This window comes from Ambystoma mexicanum, chromosome 3q, assembly GCF_040938575.1.
Source record: "Ambystoma mexicanum isolate Mex_15411 chromosome 3q, UKY_AmexF1_1, whole genome shotgun sequence".
Lineage (NCBI taxonomy): Eukaryota > Metazoa > Chordata > Amphibia > Caudata > Ambystomatidae > Ambystoma > Ambystoma mexicanum.
The window spans coordinates 858,510,960-858,528,183 of NC_090926.1; the positions used below are offsets into that span (position 1 = coordinate 858,510,960).

A 17,224-nucleotide genomic window follows, 5' to 3' on the forward strand; every position below is an offset into this window, starting at 1 on the left:
ATAAAAATAGATAGACCCAAACACAAAGCACTCTTTATTTCGGTTTAAATCCTATGTGAAGTTCATTCCTGAAAGTTTTTCAGTGTACCTTCTTGTTAGGGAGAATGTTCATTTTCAGTGCTAATTTCCTTTACCCCTGCACTTTTTGCTGGACTTTTTTTATTTTAATCTCCTGAGTGAATGGAACATTTACCACACACTCATTCTTTTTCTCTAGTTGGGATTTTTATTTCTGCTGTTTTATGGAGGTTGGTAAACTCCATATGTTTAATACATGCATCTGCTTTTCACTTGATGACACACAGCACCCTCTGTGCAGTGTCACTGAGGAGACCCTTTGACTTCTCTTTATGTTTAAATAAATTTTCTTGTGAGAACTACAGTTCCCAAGAATAGTAAGATACCTTTTATCTTACTTACCTTTTCTATTGTGGGTCCACCGCACATCACCTTATGTGGGGTGCTGGAGGGTTACATGATAACTCCTTCTCCCACTCCTCATGTAACATTCTGTTACACTGACTAACCTAAATTGCCGGTGGCAGTGGTTACTTTTACTACCTTTTGTGGTGGGTGACCATGTTATCAAAATGCTCCTGTCTTCTTTTCTTGCCATGTTCCATTTGCCTCTTCCTTGTGGGCTGTTCTTCTATCAGTTAGAGGAGATTTGAGTCATTTGTGAATTTGGCAGGCTTCAGTCCTGAAACCAGCTCAGGCTCTGGTGTGTTTGAGAAGGCAGGAAGTGAGAGAGGAGCCTGAAACCTCAATGTCCTTTGTCTGTAGGTATGCCTGACTGAAACCAGTTCTAACTGGGTGGCTGGCTGTCTTTAGGGACAGCCACCCCTAGGCGATTGACAGCTCCATGGGAGTGAATGAAAGGGTTCCAGCATATAAGGTGAGGATTTTTGGATTGCAGGCAGAGTTGATCACTGGAGCAAGGAATACAAAGGAGAAGACGAGCAGAGGAGACAGCAGCACCTCTCAGGATTGCAGAGGCACCGGTGAAGCCCTGCAGCTGTGCTGACCCCGTTTTCCAATCAACAGGGAATAACTTCCTCCCTTAGGTAGGTGGGGCCAACTAGGCTCAAGACCTTCATGTTGGCCCATCCCCGATGTCCTGAGACTTTCCTGGGCTGCAGAACATCAATACCCAGAGTACTTGGACTATTATTGAGTGCATAATCTTCCAGAAATCAAACCCCAATGAAACTTTGCAGGCATCCGTGTGGACCAGGGATTCTTCACCAGAGGTCAGGGCTGAGTAATCGAAGAGAATCCAACCAGCAATATATTTTTCTTCTTGGTGCTGAGAGAAAGGTGCCAAAACCACAAAGAGCTGCTGCTGAAGTGAGCTAAATCCATTGCTGCCAACCTCTTCTCCTGAGTGCTGCTGCAGAAGCCCACCAGAGGTCACCCCTTTTGTCACCATGACCAAGGAGCAGGAATCAGGGTCTGCAACGTTGCACCTAGAAGGAAGCCAGCTACAATTTCTTCTTAATTTTCAAGGTGGTGTGGGCCTTGAGTTGCAATTACCTCATGCCATTCTCGGCGCTTCTTGGCTTGGGAAGGGCTGTTTTCTTCAAGTAAGAGTTGACCTCAGCTCCTCTGTGCAGGCCCAACAGCATGCGTGTTATCAGGAAGGCTCACTTGAGCTCCTGTGTTACTTCATGAACCACTGACTGGTTAACTGAAGATTGTCATCAGAACTGGTACTGTCCATTTGATTTTGGCTCTGCTGGTTTCCCAAAGGACCATTTTCTTGCTCCTACTGGCTTTGGCAACGCTGGTTCCTACATAGACTTTAATTGTGAACACTTTTATTGTTAGGAAACAGACTGCCTACATCCCTCTGGGACTGTGTACTTGTTATTAACAGTTGCTAGCTGTGTTCTGTCTAACCTTAAACTTTTCCTCCAAACTCAATGTAGCAAAGGTGATACATATAAGTGTTGTTACTGACCTTAACTGACATCACTCTGTGTGCTGGATATGTAAAGCATACAAAATTTTACTCACCCGCATTATTGTTCCTTTTATAATTTGATTCCATTTCTAATTGAATCGTATTGTTAGTTGCTGCATTTTAGATTTGCCTGTGTGCCTCGTGTGTATATATAAACACATATATTTTAATAGAACTTTAAGTGAGTATGTGTTTTCTTGGGTCTATGTATGTACTGATTTCTTTGTACTGCTCTACAGCCCACATTACTCCCTCCTAAAATAAGCCTGGCTGCTCAGCCACTCTACTGACTTGTGTAGTACAGGCCTATATTAAGAGTTGGGTCCCTAATACAAAGTGATAAGTCTTATGACGTCCCACACCAGTTGGACTTTAGAAAAACGTACCTAACACTTCTCCACCTAAGATCATTCCAACATTATAACACACATGGTTCACAGATTCACTCCAAATGTATAAGCTCAGTACACACAAAGTGAATATCACCAAAAGAAATGCGTTCTGAATTGTCCCCAACGTTTCCACTTTGCAGAGAGCTTAATATATGTAGTCAAGAGATAGCAAAATAATCCACATTTAGAATTTTATGACACATATACCAAGACTTTTCTCAAAAGTTGTCTGATTTGTGACGCATCGCTTATAATGTTGTGCCATTCCTTGGTGACTGTAAACCCACAAATGTCCCAAAGATTGTTTGTTATGATACAATTGTAACATAAGTACTACTCTATATTCATACCTATTATGCTTTGTCGTAATGTGTTCTTAGAATTACTTAATTATGGACTACCCTCTAAATTCTTTTTGGCTCGGTCATACGAAGATCTGCTTCAAAATAGCTCATGTTAGGGCTATGATTTTTTTTCACTTATAAACTATAAAGGATTTTCACAATAGGAATCCTTATACTGTTGAAGAGCACATCAGACGAGGCAGGTCTTATGTTTACTGCTGTTTTCCAACTTTACCCATGCATGGAGTCATGCCTTTCCTTTACTCCACCTTTGAATCCCTGCTTACATTTAACAAACTCTAAATCCATTGCTTTCCTTGACCTGGAGCAGTGCCATGCCTTTCCTCTCTCCAAGAGTCACACTAACCTTTCTCATGTCCTAGAGTCATGCTTATCCTTTACCATGTCCTAGAGCCATGCCTTTCCAATCCCCTAGTGTCATACCTAGCCTTTCACATCTCCAAGAGTCACGCTAACTTTTCCCATGTCCTTGAGTCATGTCTAGCCTTTTCCATCTCCTACAGTCCTTAATAGACTTTCTCATGTCCTAGAGTCATGCTTAGCTTTTCCCATCTGCTAGAGTCATGCCTAGCCTTTCCCATCTCCTGGACTCATGCCTAGCATTGCCCTTCTTCTAGAGTCGTGTATAGTCTTTCCCATGTCCTAGAGTCATGCCTAGTCTTTCCCATATCCTAGAGTCATGCCTAGCTGTTTGCATGTCCTAAAGTCATGCCATAGCTTTTCTCATCTCCTCGAGTCATGCCTAGCCTTTCCCATCTCCTTCAGTCATGCCTAGCTTTTTCCATCTCCCAGAGTCATGCCTAGCCTTTCCCATCTGCTGGAGTCATGCCTAGCCTTTCCCATATCCTAGAGTCATGCTAATCCTTTACCATGTCCTAGACCCATGCCTTTCCCATCTCCTAGAGTCATACCTAGCCTTTCACATCTCCAAGAGTCACACTAACCTTTCCCATGTCCTAGAGTCATGCTTATCCTTTACCATGTCCCAGACCCATGCCTTTCCCATCTCCTAGAGTCATACCTAGCCTTTCACATCGCCAAGAGTCACGCTAACTTTTCCCATGTCCTTGAGTCATGTCTAGCCTTTCCCATCTCCTACAGTCCTTAATAGACTTTCTCATGTCCTAGAGTCATGCCTAGCTTTTCCCATCTGCTAGAGTCATACCTAGACTTCCCCATCTCCTGGAGTCATGCCTAGCATTGCCCTTCTTCTAGAGTCGTGCATAGTCTTTCCCATGCCCTAGAGTCATGCCTAGTCTTTCCCATGTCCTAGAGTCATGCCTAGCTGTTTTCATGTCCTAAAGTCATGCCATAGCTTTTCTCATCTCCCAGAGTCATGCCTAGCCTTTCCCATCTGCTGGAGTCATGCCTAGCCTTTCCCATATCCTAGAGTCATGACATTCCTGTACCCATCCCTTGGATTAGTCCTATAACTACCTCAATACGCATGCCTTTCCTTTAAACACGACCTGTGCTTTTTTATTTACTTACCTCTCGCAGAATGCCACTTATTTACCCACTTCTGAAGCCATGCATTTCTCTTAATCTCCTCTGCAGCTATATCTTGCCTTTACCCACCTTTGCCCATCTACGGAATCTTTAGTCAACTCTGAAGCCATGCCTATCTCTTAACCTCTTCTGATGCCTGCCAAGCCTTTAAGAGTTACTCCTGTTTCTTACACAACTCCGACAATGTGGGGGTCATTTTACAGAAAGTGCCGTTGCATGCAGGGCACTGCCAACATTAGAACATGCATGCCGTGGGGTCCTCCGGCATGCACTTTTGAAATGTACAGACTGAGTTTAAAAGTGAAGTCTAAAAATAGACAAAATTGCCTCTACTCTTCAGTTGTATACTGTGTCGTGTAAATAAACAAAAATAAACTGCTGCCTGCAATTTACACTTTGCAGACAACATTTAGAATGGATTTTTATCTGAAATCTGCATGCTTTTAGCAGGAGCTAAATGTGGGCAGAGGCATGAAAACCTCATGCAGGCGTAAAACAATGAGCACATGGCGGTGTTGGGGGAAATGTTACTTCTGCACCGTGCCCCTCAACCTCCAAAGTGATTGGAAAAGGGCCTGTAGGGGTAAAGCAACACATAACACATTATGCCTTGTTTGGGAAATCCCCCCGCCCCCCTCAATGCCTTTCATTTGCCTAGCTCTGGAGCCCGGTTGGAGACACCCAGTCTAAAGTTGTACCTAATTTTGAACACCCCCTTTCCTTGTTGTTAACATTCATTTTAAACACGTATTCCTGAAATCAAGGAGTCCGTAATCATTTACAACACCCTTGTACTTGAAATGTTCCAACCTGCACAAGACAACCAGACATCTCTGTGTATTGCCCTTCTTGTCTTCACTCACATAATTGTTTGACACAAGCATCTTATGGATAAAGTGTGATAGTGTGTGTATGCCTTATTACCTTACTGTTTTCATGTCAACTTAGACACATGGCAGACTATCTAGAAAATATCAGGCGTATGTGGTGCAGGCATTTACTGTGGAGTATGCGCAGAATGAGTGTCTTTTTGGAATGCTAATGGCACCTTCCTAGGGAGCTGTGACTTGTCAGGGAAAGGGCCATTAGCATTCTCCATTTCACACCTGTGTCTGCCCCAGTCCAGTAATAAAAGATAAGACTTGTCTTTTATTAGAAATGTGCACCAAAAAAACACAAACCTTTTATCCGAATTTCACGGAGGCAACCCTCTCTAGTTAGCATCCTTTTCTTCTTTTTCCGGAACGGGGATGCGTACCACACAAAACCTTGATGTGCCACCACCGGGCTCTGGAGGCATGCCTTTACCTACCCCAGATGCCATCCCTTTAACTTATTTGTCTCTGGGGCTGCGCCATTTTGTTTGATGCCTCTGGATCCACGCCTTTCATCTGGGGACATGCTAGTGACATATGTGGACTGATGCCTCTCTCAGCAGAGGCAAAATTCCCTTAAGACCTTGCCTTTTAACCTAGGGATCTAGTTCAGACAGATACCAAGGAGGGGTTAAAACATTGTCACACATTTATGAAAAATGAGCTTCACCCCAAAAGTAAGAAATCAGCAGATGATACCTCTAATTTAACCTGTATAGTAGTTTGCATGCATCCGTTGCGATCAATGGCAAGTCATTGTGTATGCATTGTGTGCCGATGCCTTTTGGTAGCCGAAACATTGCCTGGCACCCCTTCATAGGACCATCCTAACCACCTTTATCCCTCACCCTCTCTATTTTCAGCTCATGGAAGCTCTGAAGGAACAGGAGGAGATCAACCTCAGATTGCGGCAGTACATGGACAAGATTATCCTGGCAATCCTTGACCACAACCCATCGATTCTGGAAATTAAAACCTAATCGGCCAAGAGAACAGACACTGTAGACAATGAAACGTCTTAGCAACAACAGTTTGATAACTCTGCACATCCTACTGGATCTAGGAATCACTCGGATACTGCAAAGTAATGTTATGTGTATACTATAGTATATGTGAGTGGGCGCCTCAGCCCGTGTGTACGGCTATTCGTATTCAGATAGGTAGGATACCCTCTGTGAAACATACGATTTGCTTTTCGTTAGTTGTTCTCATGCACTTTCATTGACTGTGAAGACAAAGCGTTACTGTATGCAGAATATATCTATGTATGTATATAAATATATTTAACGGTGGGATAACTGGAAGATAATATTTTAGATAATGGATGAAAATGACTACCTCTGGTTATAAAAGTAACAGAAAAAAACATTACAGTGTACTCCAATAAAACTTGCATTGGGGATTTAGTTTCAGAACGTATGATGGAAAGGAAATTGCTTTAAACTACATGTAAGAAAAACATTCAGCGTGACATTAACCATGTAAAGGTTTTCACAATAGTTTTTTCTTGAGGAAGACAAGAATCTTACTCCTACACATTCTCAGACTGGAGTTAAACCATTTTGTATCTAGTTCCAGAATTTTTGGAGGAAGGATTTGCTATTTTTTCAAGATAATGTATTTCAAAGTAAAATGAGCAACCATACATTTATATTATGTAAAAGGTACATTCCCAAACGTACTTTTCTCAAAAATAGTTTTAAGAAAAATATATTTAGACAATTTGCCTTTAACTAGAAGTTGCCACAAAATGGTGCTTGGAACTCCGAATATGCCACATAAAAACCCTCATCAAGCGCTATGTGTGTAAATGTTCTTACATCTGAGACGTGCAGATCTGAGTCACTGGGCACTCGGATGGCACTGGTGGTAACATCTGTTTCCCCAAAGTATGCTTGTATGATAAGGCACACAAATTACAAGGACTTGCAATTTATAGAAATGTGAGCAATACCTATTGCGGCTCACTCCTGGGTGTCTCATTTAGCTCAGCAGTGTTTATGTAGGATCATGGGTGGAAGCTCGGGACGAGTGCCAGTCAGCGTTAAAACACCATGGGCTAGAACGTGGCATGTAATAGCATAGTGTTAATATATAACAACAACTGAACAGGGATATGATCACTTATGGCAAATTGCCTAGTTATCATGAAGGTGTCTGGAGCTTCCCAATTGGGGTGAAACCGGAACGCTTACCTGAGATGTGGGTCCCGTGCCTGCTGGGCCTAGAGACCCAAGCTACTCTTCACTGATGATGCCCAATGAGGCCGAAACATGTCTGCGGATGCTTGTGGTCTCGTGCAGAAGGGATGTGACCTTGCAGTTTGAGCTGGACTTCCCCATAGGGGGTGGGGGTCCAAGCTTGATTTGCTTATGGTCTTTCCCCTTTCTGTAATGGCTTGGCAGGCAAAGAACAATGGTCTGGAGGGCTGTCCAGAGCAATTGCCAGAGGTTTAAGATTAATTCTAAACCTTCCAGCCATCACCTCTTTTGGTTTTGTTCTCTATTTGTTTGCCTATCCACTCCCAACGCAATTGTACGCTGTATCTTGGTAGGACCTGATCCAGTTGAGTTCCATATGGAGGGCCCAGCGAGTAAAATTGATAGTAGAGGGCCAGTATGTGTTCCACTGAAGGTCACATGAGTACATGCCATTATATATAGTGATGATGACTGTAGTTAGTAGGCATTTCCTCATATCACCTACCTTGCCTTCCAGACATGCACTTGTTTTTAGGTGAGGTCTTGAATCATTGGATGGACTCCACACTGCATGTAATGACATAGTCTTATGAATGTACAGCACGTATTTATGAGAGCTGGAAGCACTTAGAGTAAAGGCATCAACACTCCTATTTCAAAGTGCTTTCAAATTCCCATGCTCAAAGTATAGATGATCAACAGCTGTTTTCAGTGGTTTTCTTGAATATCAAATAGAAGATTGTCCCTGCACTTTTAATGAGCCGTACATCGGAATCAGGACATACATTGGAATCAAGAACTTACACATTGATGTTGTCCATCTTGCAGAGGCTGCAAACCCCATTGTACAGGTACATGATTTTGGCAATGATAAGATGGCGCTGTGCATGTTTTGTCTTCTAGGCTACTCATCCATGTATTGTACGTAAAAGACGAAATTTAGGACCTCATTTCTGTACACAAAAAGCATCCAAAGCTAACCAGTGATGGCTTTTCGGTATAATAAACTGCCTTTTTGCAATTCTCCACAGAGACGTACTGCTCTACGTTTTATGAGCTATTAGACACAATCGTAAGGTGCTCTCTGCAACCTGGTTTTCAGATTGGCAAAGGAATTACTCATCAGATAAATTAGCCTTACAATCCTATTAATAAGCATATTTTCAACCTTGTTTATTGCTCTGGTGCCAGACAAGTGGGATACTGAATTCTAAATAGTATTAGTGGTATGGTGATGTAAATCAAGGTCAACCAATCAAGCATTTGAAGGTCAGATTGATGATCTCTCGCATTGATGATATCTAAACAACTTGAAGATTGTCAATCCATTCAAAGACGCACACAAATACATATATATAATATATGTATTACATGTATGTATATGTTCTAAAAAACAATGCAGAAGTGCCATTGTTTTATTCAATTAATTTAAAATGATTGTCATTGTGGACCAAGCAAATATCTGTTTGACCCACATCATACAGGTTGAGTGTTGCTCTTATGTTATTAATTATGTTTTTAATACCGTGTTCACATTTTAAATACATTTACAAGGGATGCTCTCTTACAAGTGTGGGTAGAGATGTCATGCAAACATACCGTCCAAATAATATATTTTATTTTATATATCGAAACATGCAGGATATTCCAGTTTCAGAGCACATGGCATGTCTTTTTTTAATTGCGGTCATTATTACCCACATTTACAGTAGTTAATTTACAACCTTGAAAGGATAAACCTATGATTCGGTTCAGAGAAGTATCGAGCACTTGTCGGTAGCAGCTAGTCCTCCACGGAATAGCTGACACTGAGTGTGTAGAGCCGACCTCTCCACCATAGATGCAAGAAAGAATCAGTTCTCTTGTGTAAAATAATGTATTGCCTTTTCTATGGTATAAAATGCAATAATAGAACAAGCATTTGCAACAAGAGACAGCATGAGATACATCTCTCTCCTTGTACTATGTTATATCTATTTGCAATAAGAGAGAAGAATGAAAAGGGGGATGGAAGGGAAGCCGCACTTAAGTAGAATTAAACCTTTAACCACATCATTCATTAAAGGTGCTCCATATTGTATCATAATCACTGATCGAAAAGATAGTCTCTCTCTCTCGCAGAAAGAATCATCAGACTATGAAACCAATCCTCAAGAGCAGGTTTGTTATACACTCTTCCAATATTTCTTACTATGTTTCTTGGCCATTATAAGTACCCCAAAGGCTCATTTTAATGTTTCACTTGCCATATTTATAGTTGTAGGGAGAAATCCCAACACACATGTCATCAGTGTTGTTCGTGGAAAGAATAAGCCAACACTAAATCAATGCGTTGAAGAACATAATCCCACAAAATGTTGATCTTTTGTCATGACCATAGCATGTGTAGTAGTTGTCTTCTTGACAGCACCTCTGAAATGCCTGGTAGGTGGATTCGAAGATCGATTGACCTATGGGGAAAATGCAGATATTCCCCAGAGATGGGGTAGACCTGGGAAAGAGACAGTCACATGTCGCGCCATGGAGTATTATCTTGCAGACCTACCGTTTATTACAACAACAAAAAATTCATAAAAGAAGTGGACATGTCAGTGGAAGTCCTACCATCCCTTCGGGACTTGCTACCTGCACACATTTGGTTTAGGACATCCGTAAATAGTTCCTTCTATAGTCCTGGGAATTGGATATTCTTTGTAAAATATAAAATATCATGAAGACAACAAACATTGAATGCTCTTTTACACTTGAAAACACCCTATAGTAGAAGCTCACCAAATCACCAACATACCAATGTCAAAAAAGAGGCTGTGTTATTTGATCATTACAAATATCCCCAAACACATGGTTTGTTTAACTGGACTCTAGATAATAAGAGACACGTCAAGTAAATAGTAGAAAAGTATAACAGGCCCTCAAACATATGTTTTACCATTATTTGGGATATCAAACGTCTAAACTCAATCCCTTATTTCATGTGGCTACATTAAAGCACTGACTATTGAAGGCAACCCCATTTGCCACTGTTGAGTTAGGAGGTCTTCCCAGTAGTGCTGAGATGAGTTGCCCAATAATAGTGACGGAAATGTGGTGAGCCAGCCTGCGCCTAGTAAGGGGAAGAGTCGACCTCCACCAAGTTTATTTGGCCTGCTTGTAAAGCCCCCCAAAGGGCAGCTCAGCACTTTAAATTGCACAGTGATGGTGAGTCATATCCTGAGTGGTGCAGATTCCCGATGCGCACGTCAATGTTTGCAGAGACCAGGCCATTAGAATGTCTGAAGGAAGGGCACGTAGGACATATTTGATTGAGGGATATGAGAATATTGCAGGTTGAAGCAGAAGTCTTGAGTGATGGTTGGGAGTGATGGTTGCCGTGAACCGCAGGGCATTGGTATGTGAACTACAAGACCGAGAGACACAACTTGGTTTTCTTGACAAGATAACTGGACGAAAGAAAAGAAAATTACCTCAGAAGGGACGATGGCGCTCAATAGAAAATTAATATAAGCTATTTTTGCTAGTGCAATAACCATCGCAGGTGCATTGATTACTCTGTCCAGAAGGACACCAACTTCACAAAATAACTTCAAGTCTGCAAATCCTGCCAATTATCAAATATATTCCATACATGAACTTAATTACAGTTCAAACATCAACCTATGGGTACAGACAATCATCGCCTTCGTGCCTGTATTTAATGTTTGTGCAACTGCATTGGTGATTTGATATTGATATTCTCTGATGTTCTCACTATTGTGAAGGGCTGCAATGGGGCCCTTGAGCTCATTACTGACTATACATTGCATCACACGCTAGATCACAAAAAAGGATGGATTTGATTGGTGAACAGGAATTCATTGTTGAATGGGTTATCCAAGTACACCCAGGTGGCAAAAACAATAATGATTCCAATCAATGTTTTTTCTTTACTTTTCTGACCGAGGTAGTGCAAGAAAGCCAAGCACAAATGCACCCTGCAGTCTACCTGCAAGGGCTCCGGCAGGATTCGGCACTACCGTGCCTCTTTGACCGACCTGATACAGAGGTGAAGAGCACATGGCCTCATTACATGGCATCTAGCAAAGATGGCTAGATCCGCTCTTTCGTATGCCTATCACTCAGACCGTGGTCCTTATTACATTAACCTTGCACTGCTGCAGCAGAAAATAGCTGTGGCACTTGATTTGGAACAAAAACTTGCCTCTTTAAAAGCTATCCTGCAGAATGACTCTGTGTTCAAGGCTGATTGTTACCCTACTGCAAAGCCGGATGCAAGATTGGGTTCTATGTTATGATATCCCATGAAAAATACCCCAACCTAAAAAAGAAGAGGTGCACATTACAAAATGTTTTTGTTATTAAACGTAATGCAATGAGTACAAATGTAGAAAGAACAATAAACCAAGAACACATGTCAGAATTGGCCCCGAGGATTCAGTTCTTAAAGTAAATTTATGGGCAATGCATTCATGTTTTTTTAAGAAAAGGAAAGTCTCCATTTTAAGGAATATCAAAAAGTGACAATCCCTGAGCTGACAATACCTCAAAGTTGCCTCTCAGACGACTCGTCAAACTAGAAAACGTGGGGATCACTTTGCACCCCTCAATATTCTCCAATTATACCCACAGTAAAAACGGGACCTTTCCACTGTTGTATATTTTTTTCTTTTGGTAACACTAGGCGCACATCCTATGAATTGCCCCAGTTCTCCTGTCGCCGGATAAGCAACTCTATGCCTTTACCCTGTTGTCTGCCTTTAACTTTTGTTCCTGACACCTTTGCATTGTCAAATTGTAAATACTCGTATGTATGACTTCTGGGTTGCTTTTTCCTCTCATTAACGTGGTGTGATTTTCTTTTACCATGTTAACCCCTTAAGTGCCAGGCTATTATGCAAGTCTATGCAAAGAGGACGAGCATACTCGTCCTTGGCACTTAGCTGCATTTTTCATTTGTTTTGCATTGTATTAATTTGTATCACTATGGGGTATTTCTCATGAGCTATTCTGTGTCACTAAAGTTGCACTGCATCTGTGCGAAGTGTATGTAACATGGACCTAAATGTGCTTTTTATTGGTCAAAACATGAAAGCCCTGTTTGAGAGTTCTTGACTGTAGCAATTCCACAGCAGTCATTCACATAAGAAGATCAACTTGAAGAAAGCTCTTCTTAAAACTTGAAACATGTTATGGCTAAATGTTGATTAACTGGATTTCTAATATGTGAAAGTGATTGGGGAGGAAGGGGGCCCACTTTCTCTTTGTTTCTTGATATTTATTATTGTCATGAAGGTCTTACCACAACACATTGCTGTCATGTACTGTGTTTCGCTGCTCTTAGCGGGACTCGTTTGCACGTCAAGTTGCAGGGGGCGGCAGTACGCCTTGGCCCTTACAGTATGTTTAAGTACTGGGTATGTCTGTAGAGAACTACTATACTATATTTCCCAGGGATAAGATTCGTTTTGCTTTGTTGCACAGACTGTTCTTTTGTTTTGCATGGATTCTGTTTACTGGTGTGTGTATGTGTGTGTACGTGTGTGCCTTTTCTCATGTTCTATGCCATGGTTGTACAGATTTATTTTCCCACGTTATCTGCTACGTTGGGCACATTTTTGTTTATTTCCTGTTGAACTTTTGTCCCTGTGCTATTTTTCATTAACTGTAAATATGTACATATAGGAGATGAGATTTGTATTTCATGTGCCACGATACCGTGTAAAAAGCTGTCATTTTATACAAATGTCAAGGTTGTGTGTATTTTGTTTTGCAAAGCATTAGGGAAACGTCATGAGAATCAAAGCGGTCGACGCACATTGGAAGTTCTGTGTTCATTTTTAGAAGTGTGTTGGATAAAAAAAATGACATCACTGGTTCATCCACTTAACAATGAATAAGACACTTTAAACTATTACTTAAGTCTCTCTGTTTATTTATTCTGAGATGTGTGCTATATCACTGTGCGTGTTCATCTTCTGTCAGTCTAGAAAATATGTGTGTACTTTGGACAACCTTTGTTCTTCGGTGGTACTTGATGGGCAATTTATCTGAACGAAAGGGGCCACACTATTTGACTTGCCTTGGGCATACACTTGCTTCCTATTCCAGGTTTAGTCAGAGGTGTTGAATCTACGAGAACTAGTTGGAGAAGCATGTGTCATTGGCAGAGCCGGCCTTAGGGAGTGAGCCGGGCGACCGCCCAGGGCTCCATGCCCCCCTAGGGCGCCATAAGCCCCGAGCCACGCCAGGTCGGGGGAGTCTTTTAAGGGCCCCCCCCGAGCTGGCGTAGTGAGAAAAGGTGCGGCAGGCGCCCTTTTGTTATTAAATGCGCCCGCGGCGGTGGGGCGCATTTAATAACAATAGGGTGCTGATGCAGAGCATCAGCTTCCTATTGACATGATGATTACATGTTGATTACCTCCATGCTCCGACGCGGGAGCCAGGAGGTTTTCATTGCAATATGGCGCTCATGCATTAGAATGCATGAGCGCCCTATTTCAGTGATTAACCCCCTTCAAGGCTCCGGAGCAGGGAGGGACAAAACAAATGTGGCACTCTTGCCCCCTGCCCCATCTCTCCCCTTGTTGACCAGGGGCGTGCGGGGAGGGGGGGGGGGGACGTTCATGGCATCGTGGATGGGATTTGCTGGCACATTCACAAAGGGGGCATGTGTGTGTGTATGTGTGTGCGCATGTGTATGTAAACAAACTTTAGAGTAAAGATAAAAAATAATTCACAACTAAATCTTTGTAATTCGGCAGGTGTGGAAAGTTATGACAAAATTAACTTGGAATCAGCCCCATCCCCCATAAAGTCACTTTTGATGTTGTTGAGCCCAGCTGTGATCTCATACATGTACTCATGGGCTGAGCAATGGGGATGGATCTGAGTTAAGCATATTGTCATTTCCCACTCCTTCCTCATTTCCTACCTTTTGTTGCGATAAATTGGTTCATCGTAACTCTCCTTTAACTAATAATTATTCACTGAATTTCAAGTGTTTTCTTATGCTATACCTTCTGCATGAACCACTTGCCATGGCCTTCGACCATGGCCAGGGTCCACTGTGCAACAATTAGTATAAAAGGTCATGGCCCAGTGGTCTGGACTCCAGCTGCGTCTCCTTTTCCCCTCATGAGTGAATAACCTGACAACACTGGCCATGGCCTTTGGCCATGACCGCTGTCTGCACACCACAATTAACCAGATTGCACCGACCATGTGGATGCCATAGTACACATTTCACTAATAAGATTGTGCTTGCTCTCAATGGACATGGCCTTTTCGTGTGGGTGTGGGTGTGGGTGTGTGTGCATACATATATAAACGGTTCACTGTGATTTTACAGAAACAAATGTTTAGATGGATTTTTTACTGAAAAAATCATGCAATTGTTTTATTTTCTTTTTGGTGGTAACCCCTTCCCCCCAAGCCCCTGTTTCCCTATGTTTTTAACCGCACTCCAACCCCTTCCCCACCCGTTTCATCTCCTTACCCCCATATACATTTTTTAAAAATCATTTTTTCCGATGGATTTGCTTCAGTAAAAAAATTGATCGGAAAAATGTTTTCGGTAAACCATGGCATACCAGATAAACATATACATGTGTATATGTACCCAATATTTGACACTCACTTGGCTGACCTCCTTCCTACCAAACCAACCTTCCCAGGTGCAACTGGGCCCTTTGCTCTCCTCCACCTCACACTCTACCTGCAGCATCCCTCAGGGCTCTATCCTATCGCTGTGCCTCTTCAATATATACCTTGCCCCTCTGGCCCACTCGCTCGCCCACTTGGTCGCCACCTTCTCTCCTCACTTTCAGTGTTATTCCTTTCCTGTCACTCTCTGGCTGGCCTCCCTTGGCCCTCTCCCTGCTCCCATCTGTGAGGCTAAGAACCTCAGGGTCATCTTCAACTCCACGGTTTCCTTTTCTCCACACATCTCTGACATCACTAAGAATTCAAACTACCAACTGCACCTCCTCAGAGGTATTCTTCCCTTCCTCTCCTTCCTGCAGAAGCTCACTGTCTCTAGAGCACTGGTTCTCTCTATGCTGGACAACTGCCTGCTATTACTCCCCGCCCTTTGCAACTCATCCAGAACAGGACTACGAGACTTGTCCTTGGCCTCAAGCCCAGGGATCATACCTCTCCAGCCCTGAAAGGTCTTCATTGGCTCCCAGTGGCTCCAAGGATTAAGTTCAAGACCCTTTGCATAGTCCACAAGGCATGGGGCCTTGGACCACAATACCTTCAACCCTCCCTTCGGAAATACCTTCCTACTCAAGCTCTTCACTCCTCTACCTCCAACTCCCTCAGGGTCACTTGCTTCTCCAAGAAAATAGTTGGTGGTAGATCTTTCGTCGACTGGGGCATCCCTCTGGAACATTCTTCATGCCTCTCTGAAACTTGAGGAGAACCACTTTTGGTTCCGGAAGCACCTCAAGAGCTTCCTCTTTTCTTCTGCCTACTCTCTTCCTCTCCCCTACTGATCTCTGTCTGTTTCGGCACTGGGCACCTGGTTACCCCCTGATTTTGGGCCCAGATCTCAACTGAATAACTTCAGCCCTTTAAGATGAGTAGCAATTACCCTGGAGATGGAACGGGATGCAGATTTTAATCATACATCAATAATCGGAACTACTCGGGTAGTTGGCAAACAGGGTAACTGTTTTATTATCAATTATCTAAAACGGGGAGTACAACGAATATCAACAAATTCGCTCAATCCTCTTACTCAACTAGTTTCATAAAAAAAATAGCTTATATATCAAAAACTTTTCATCACTGAAGTTGACCTCATTACTACCAACGTCATCCTACATGACAAACTACAAAAACTTACGAGTAACTGTGATAGGCTCTTAGTGAACATCTAAGTATACAATCTATACTACCCTAAAAAGTATGAATATGTGATTGGTTACTCATCATCAGGTGAGGCAACTAAGTCCTCCCCCTAAAATGACCACTATGAACGTCACTAAATACACAACATCCCATTTGCTACGCAAACTATAACACCCTTAATTACACGGTCCCCTACAATTTGTTGGCACTCTAACCTTCGTCAGTACTTTTCCACCCATGTCTAGCAGCACGCAAGCTGCCCTTTCAGGTGCTAATGAGCTTGTCTTAACCATAGCTTCCCACCAATTAGCATATCAATCCATCATCACCTCAGTGGTCTGCTGGCAATTAGGCTTTGAAGCTCGGCCTTGAGTTTGTTCTGTACTGTGGAGAGTTTAGGGGAGTGAGTGAAGGCATGCTCTGCCCTCATGTGTTGGTGTGAGCATCTTGCTCGTCCAACTTCATCCTTCCACATGATTGAAGACCATGATTTCGAGCTTTCACTGTCTTTAAAATACTATTTTTTAATAGACCTCTGACATCTTCCTCGTTTGTTCATGTCTTTTGAACAGGAAATGTGTTCTTTCCCATGATTTGTATCCAATGTTAGTTAACTTCAGCCTGATGAGATCTTGGCTTCTTGACTTGGATTCATGGCTCATCCTACCTTGCCTTTTCAAGATTCACTTTGTTATTTCAACTTTTGTTATCGACGACACACTAGAAATGAGGCCTTCTTTCTAGAGTCCAGCACTGCTACAATACGTAGTGGAAACATCCATCCTTCCCTTGTTCATATACATATATATACATTGGCGCTTGCCACAATTTATTCACTATTAAGCTAGCCTCACGATTACTTTGTCTGATCGTGTTTCTTTTGCATCTGTACACGTGTAAACTGACTTGATATCTTCATCCATTTTGTAGCATAAGCTTCTTCACCTTCATCCCAATATGCCACTTATCTTTGATACTTTCTTGATGCCTTATAGAATTTCTACATTCTCTAGTCCCCGTATCTTTTCCATGCACATCAGCTCAGCTCTGTGTGACGTCACCATTTGTC

General features: G+C 42.3%; 1 protein-coding gene across 4 annotated transcripts in view; it reads left to right on the plus strand.

Annotated features, from left to right (window-relative positions):
• Nucleotides 1–13,216, plus strand: part of RAB11FIP4 (RAB11 family interacting protein 4) — a 1,742,713-nt gene extending 1,729,497 nt beyond the window's left edge. For all 4 annotated transcript variants that reach the window (XM_069654951.1, XM_069654954.1, XM_069654955.1 and 1 more), the window contains one exon: nucleotides 5,968–13,216. In XM_069654951.1, the coding sequence (XP_069511052.1) occupies nucleotides 5,968–6,084 (117 nt within the window). In that variant the 3' untranslated portion in view covers nucleotides 6,085–13,216. The remainder of the gene's footprint in view (nucleotides 1–5,967) is intronic.
• Nucleotides 13,217–17,224: the final 4,008 nt, after the last annotated feature.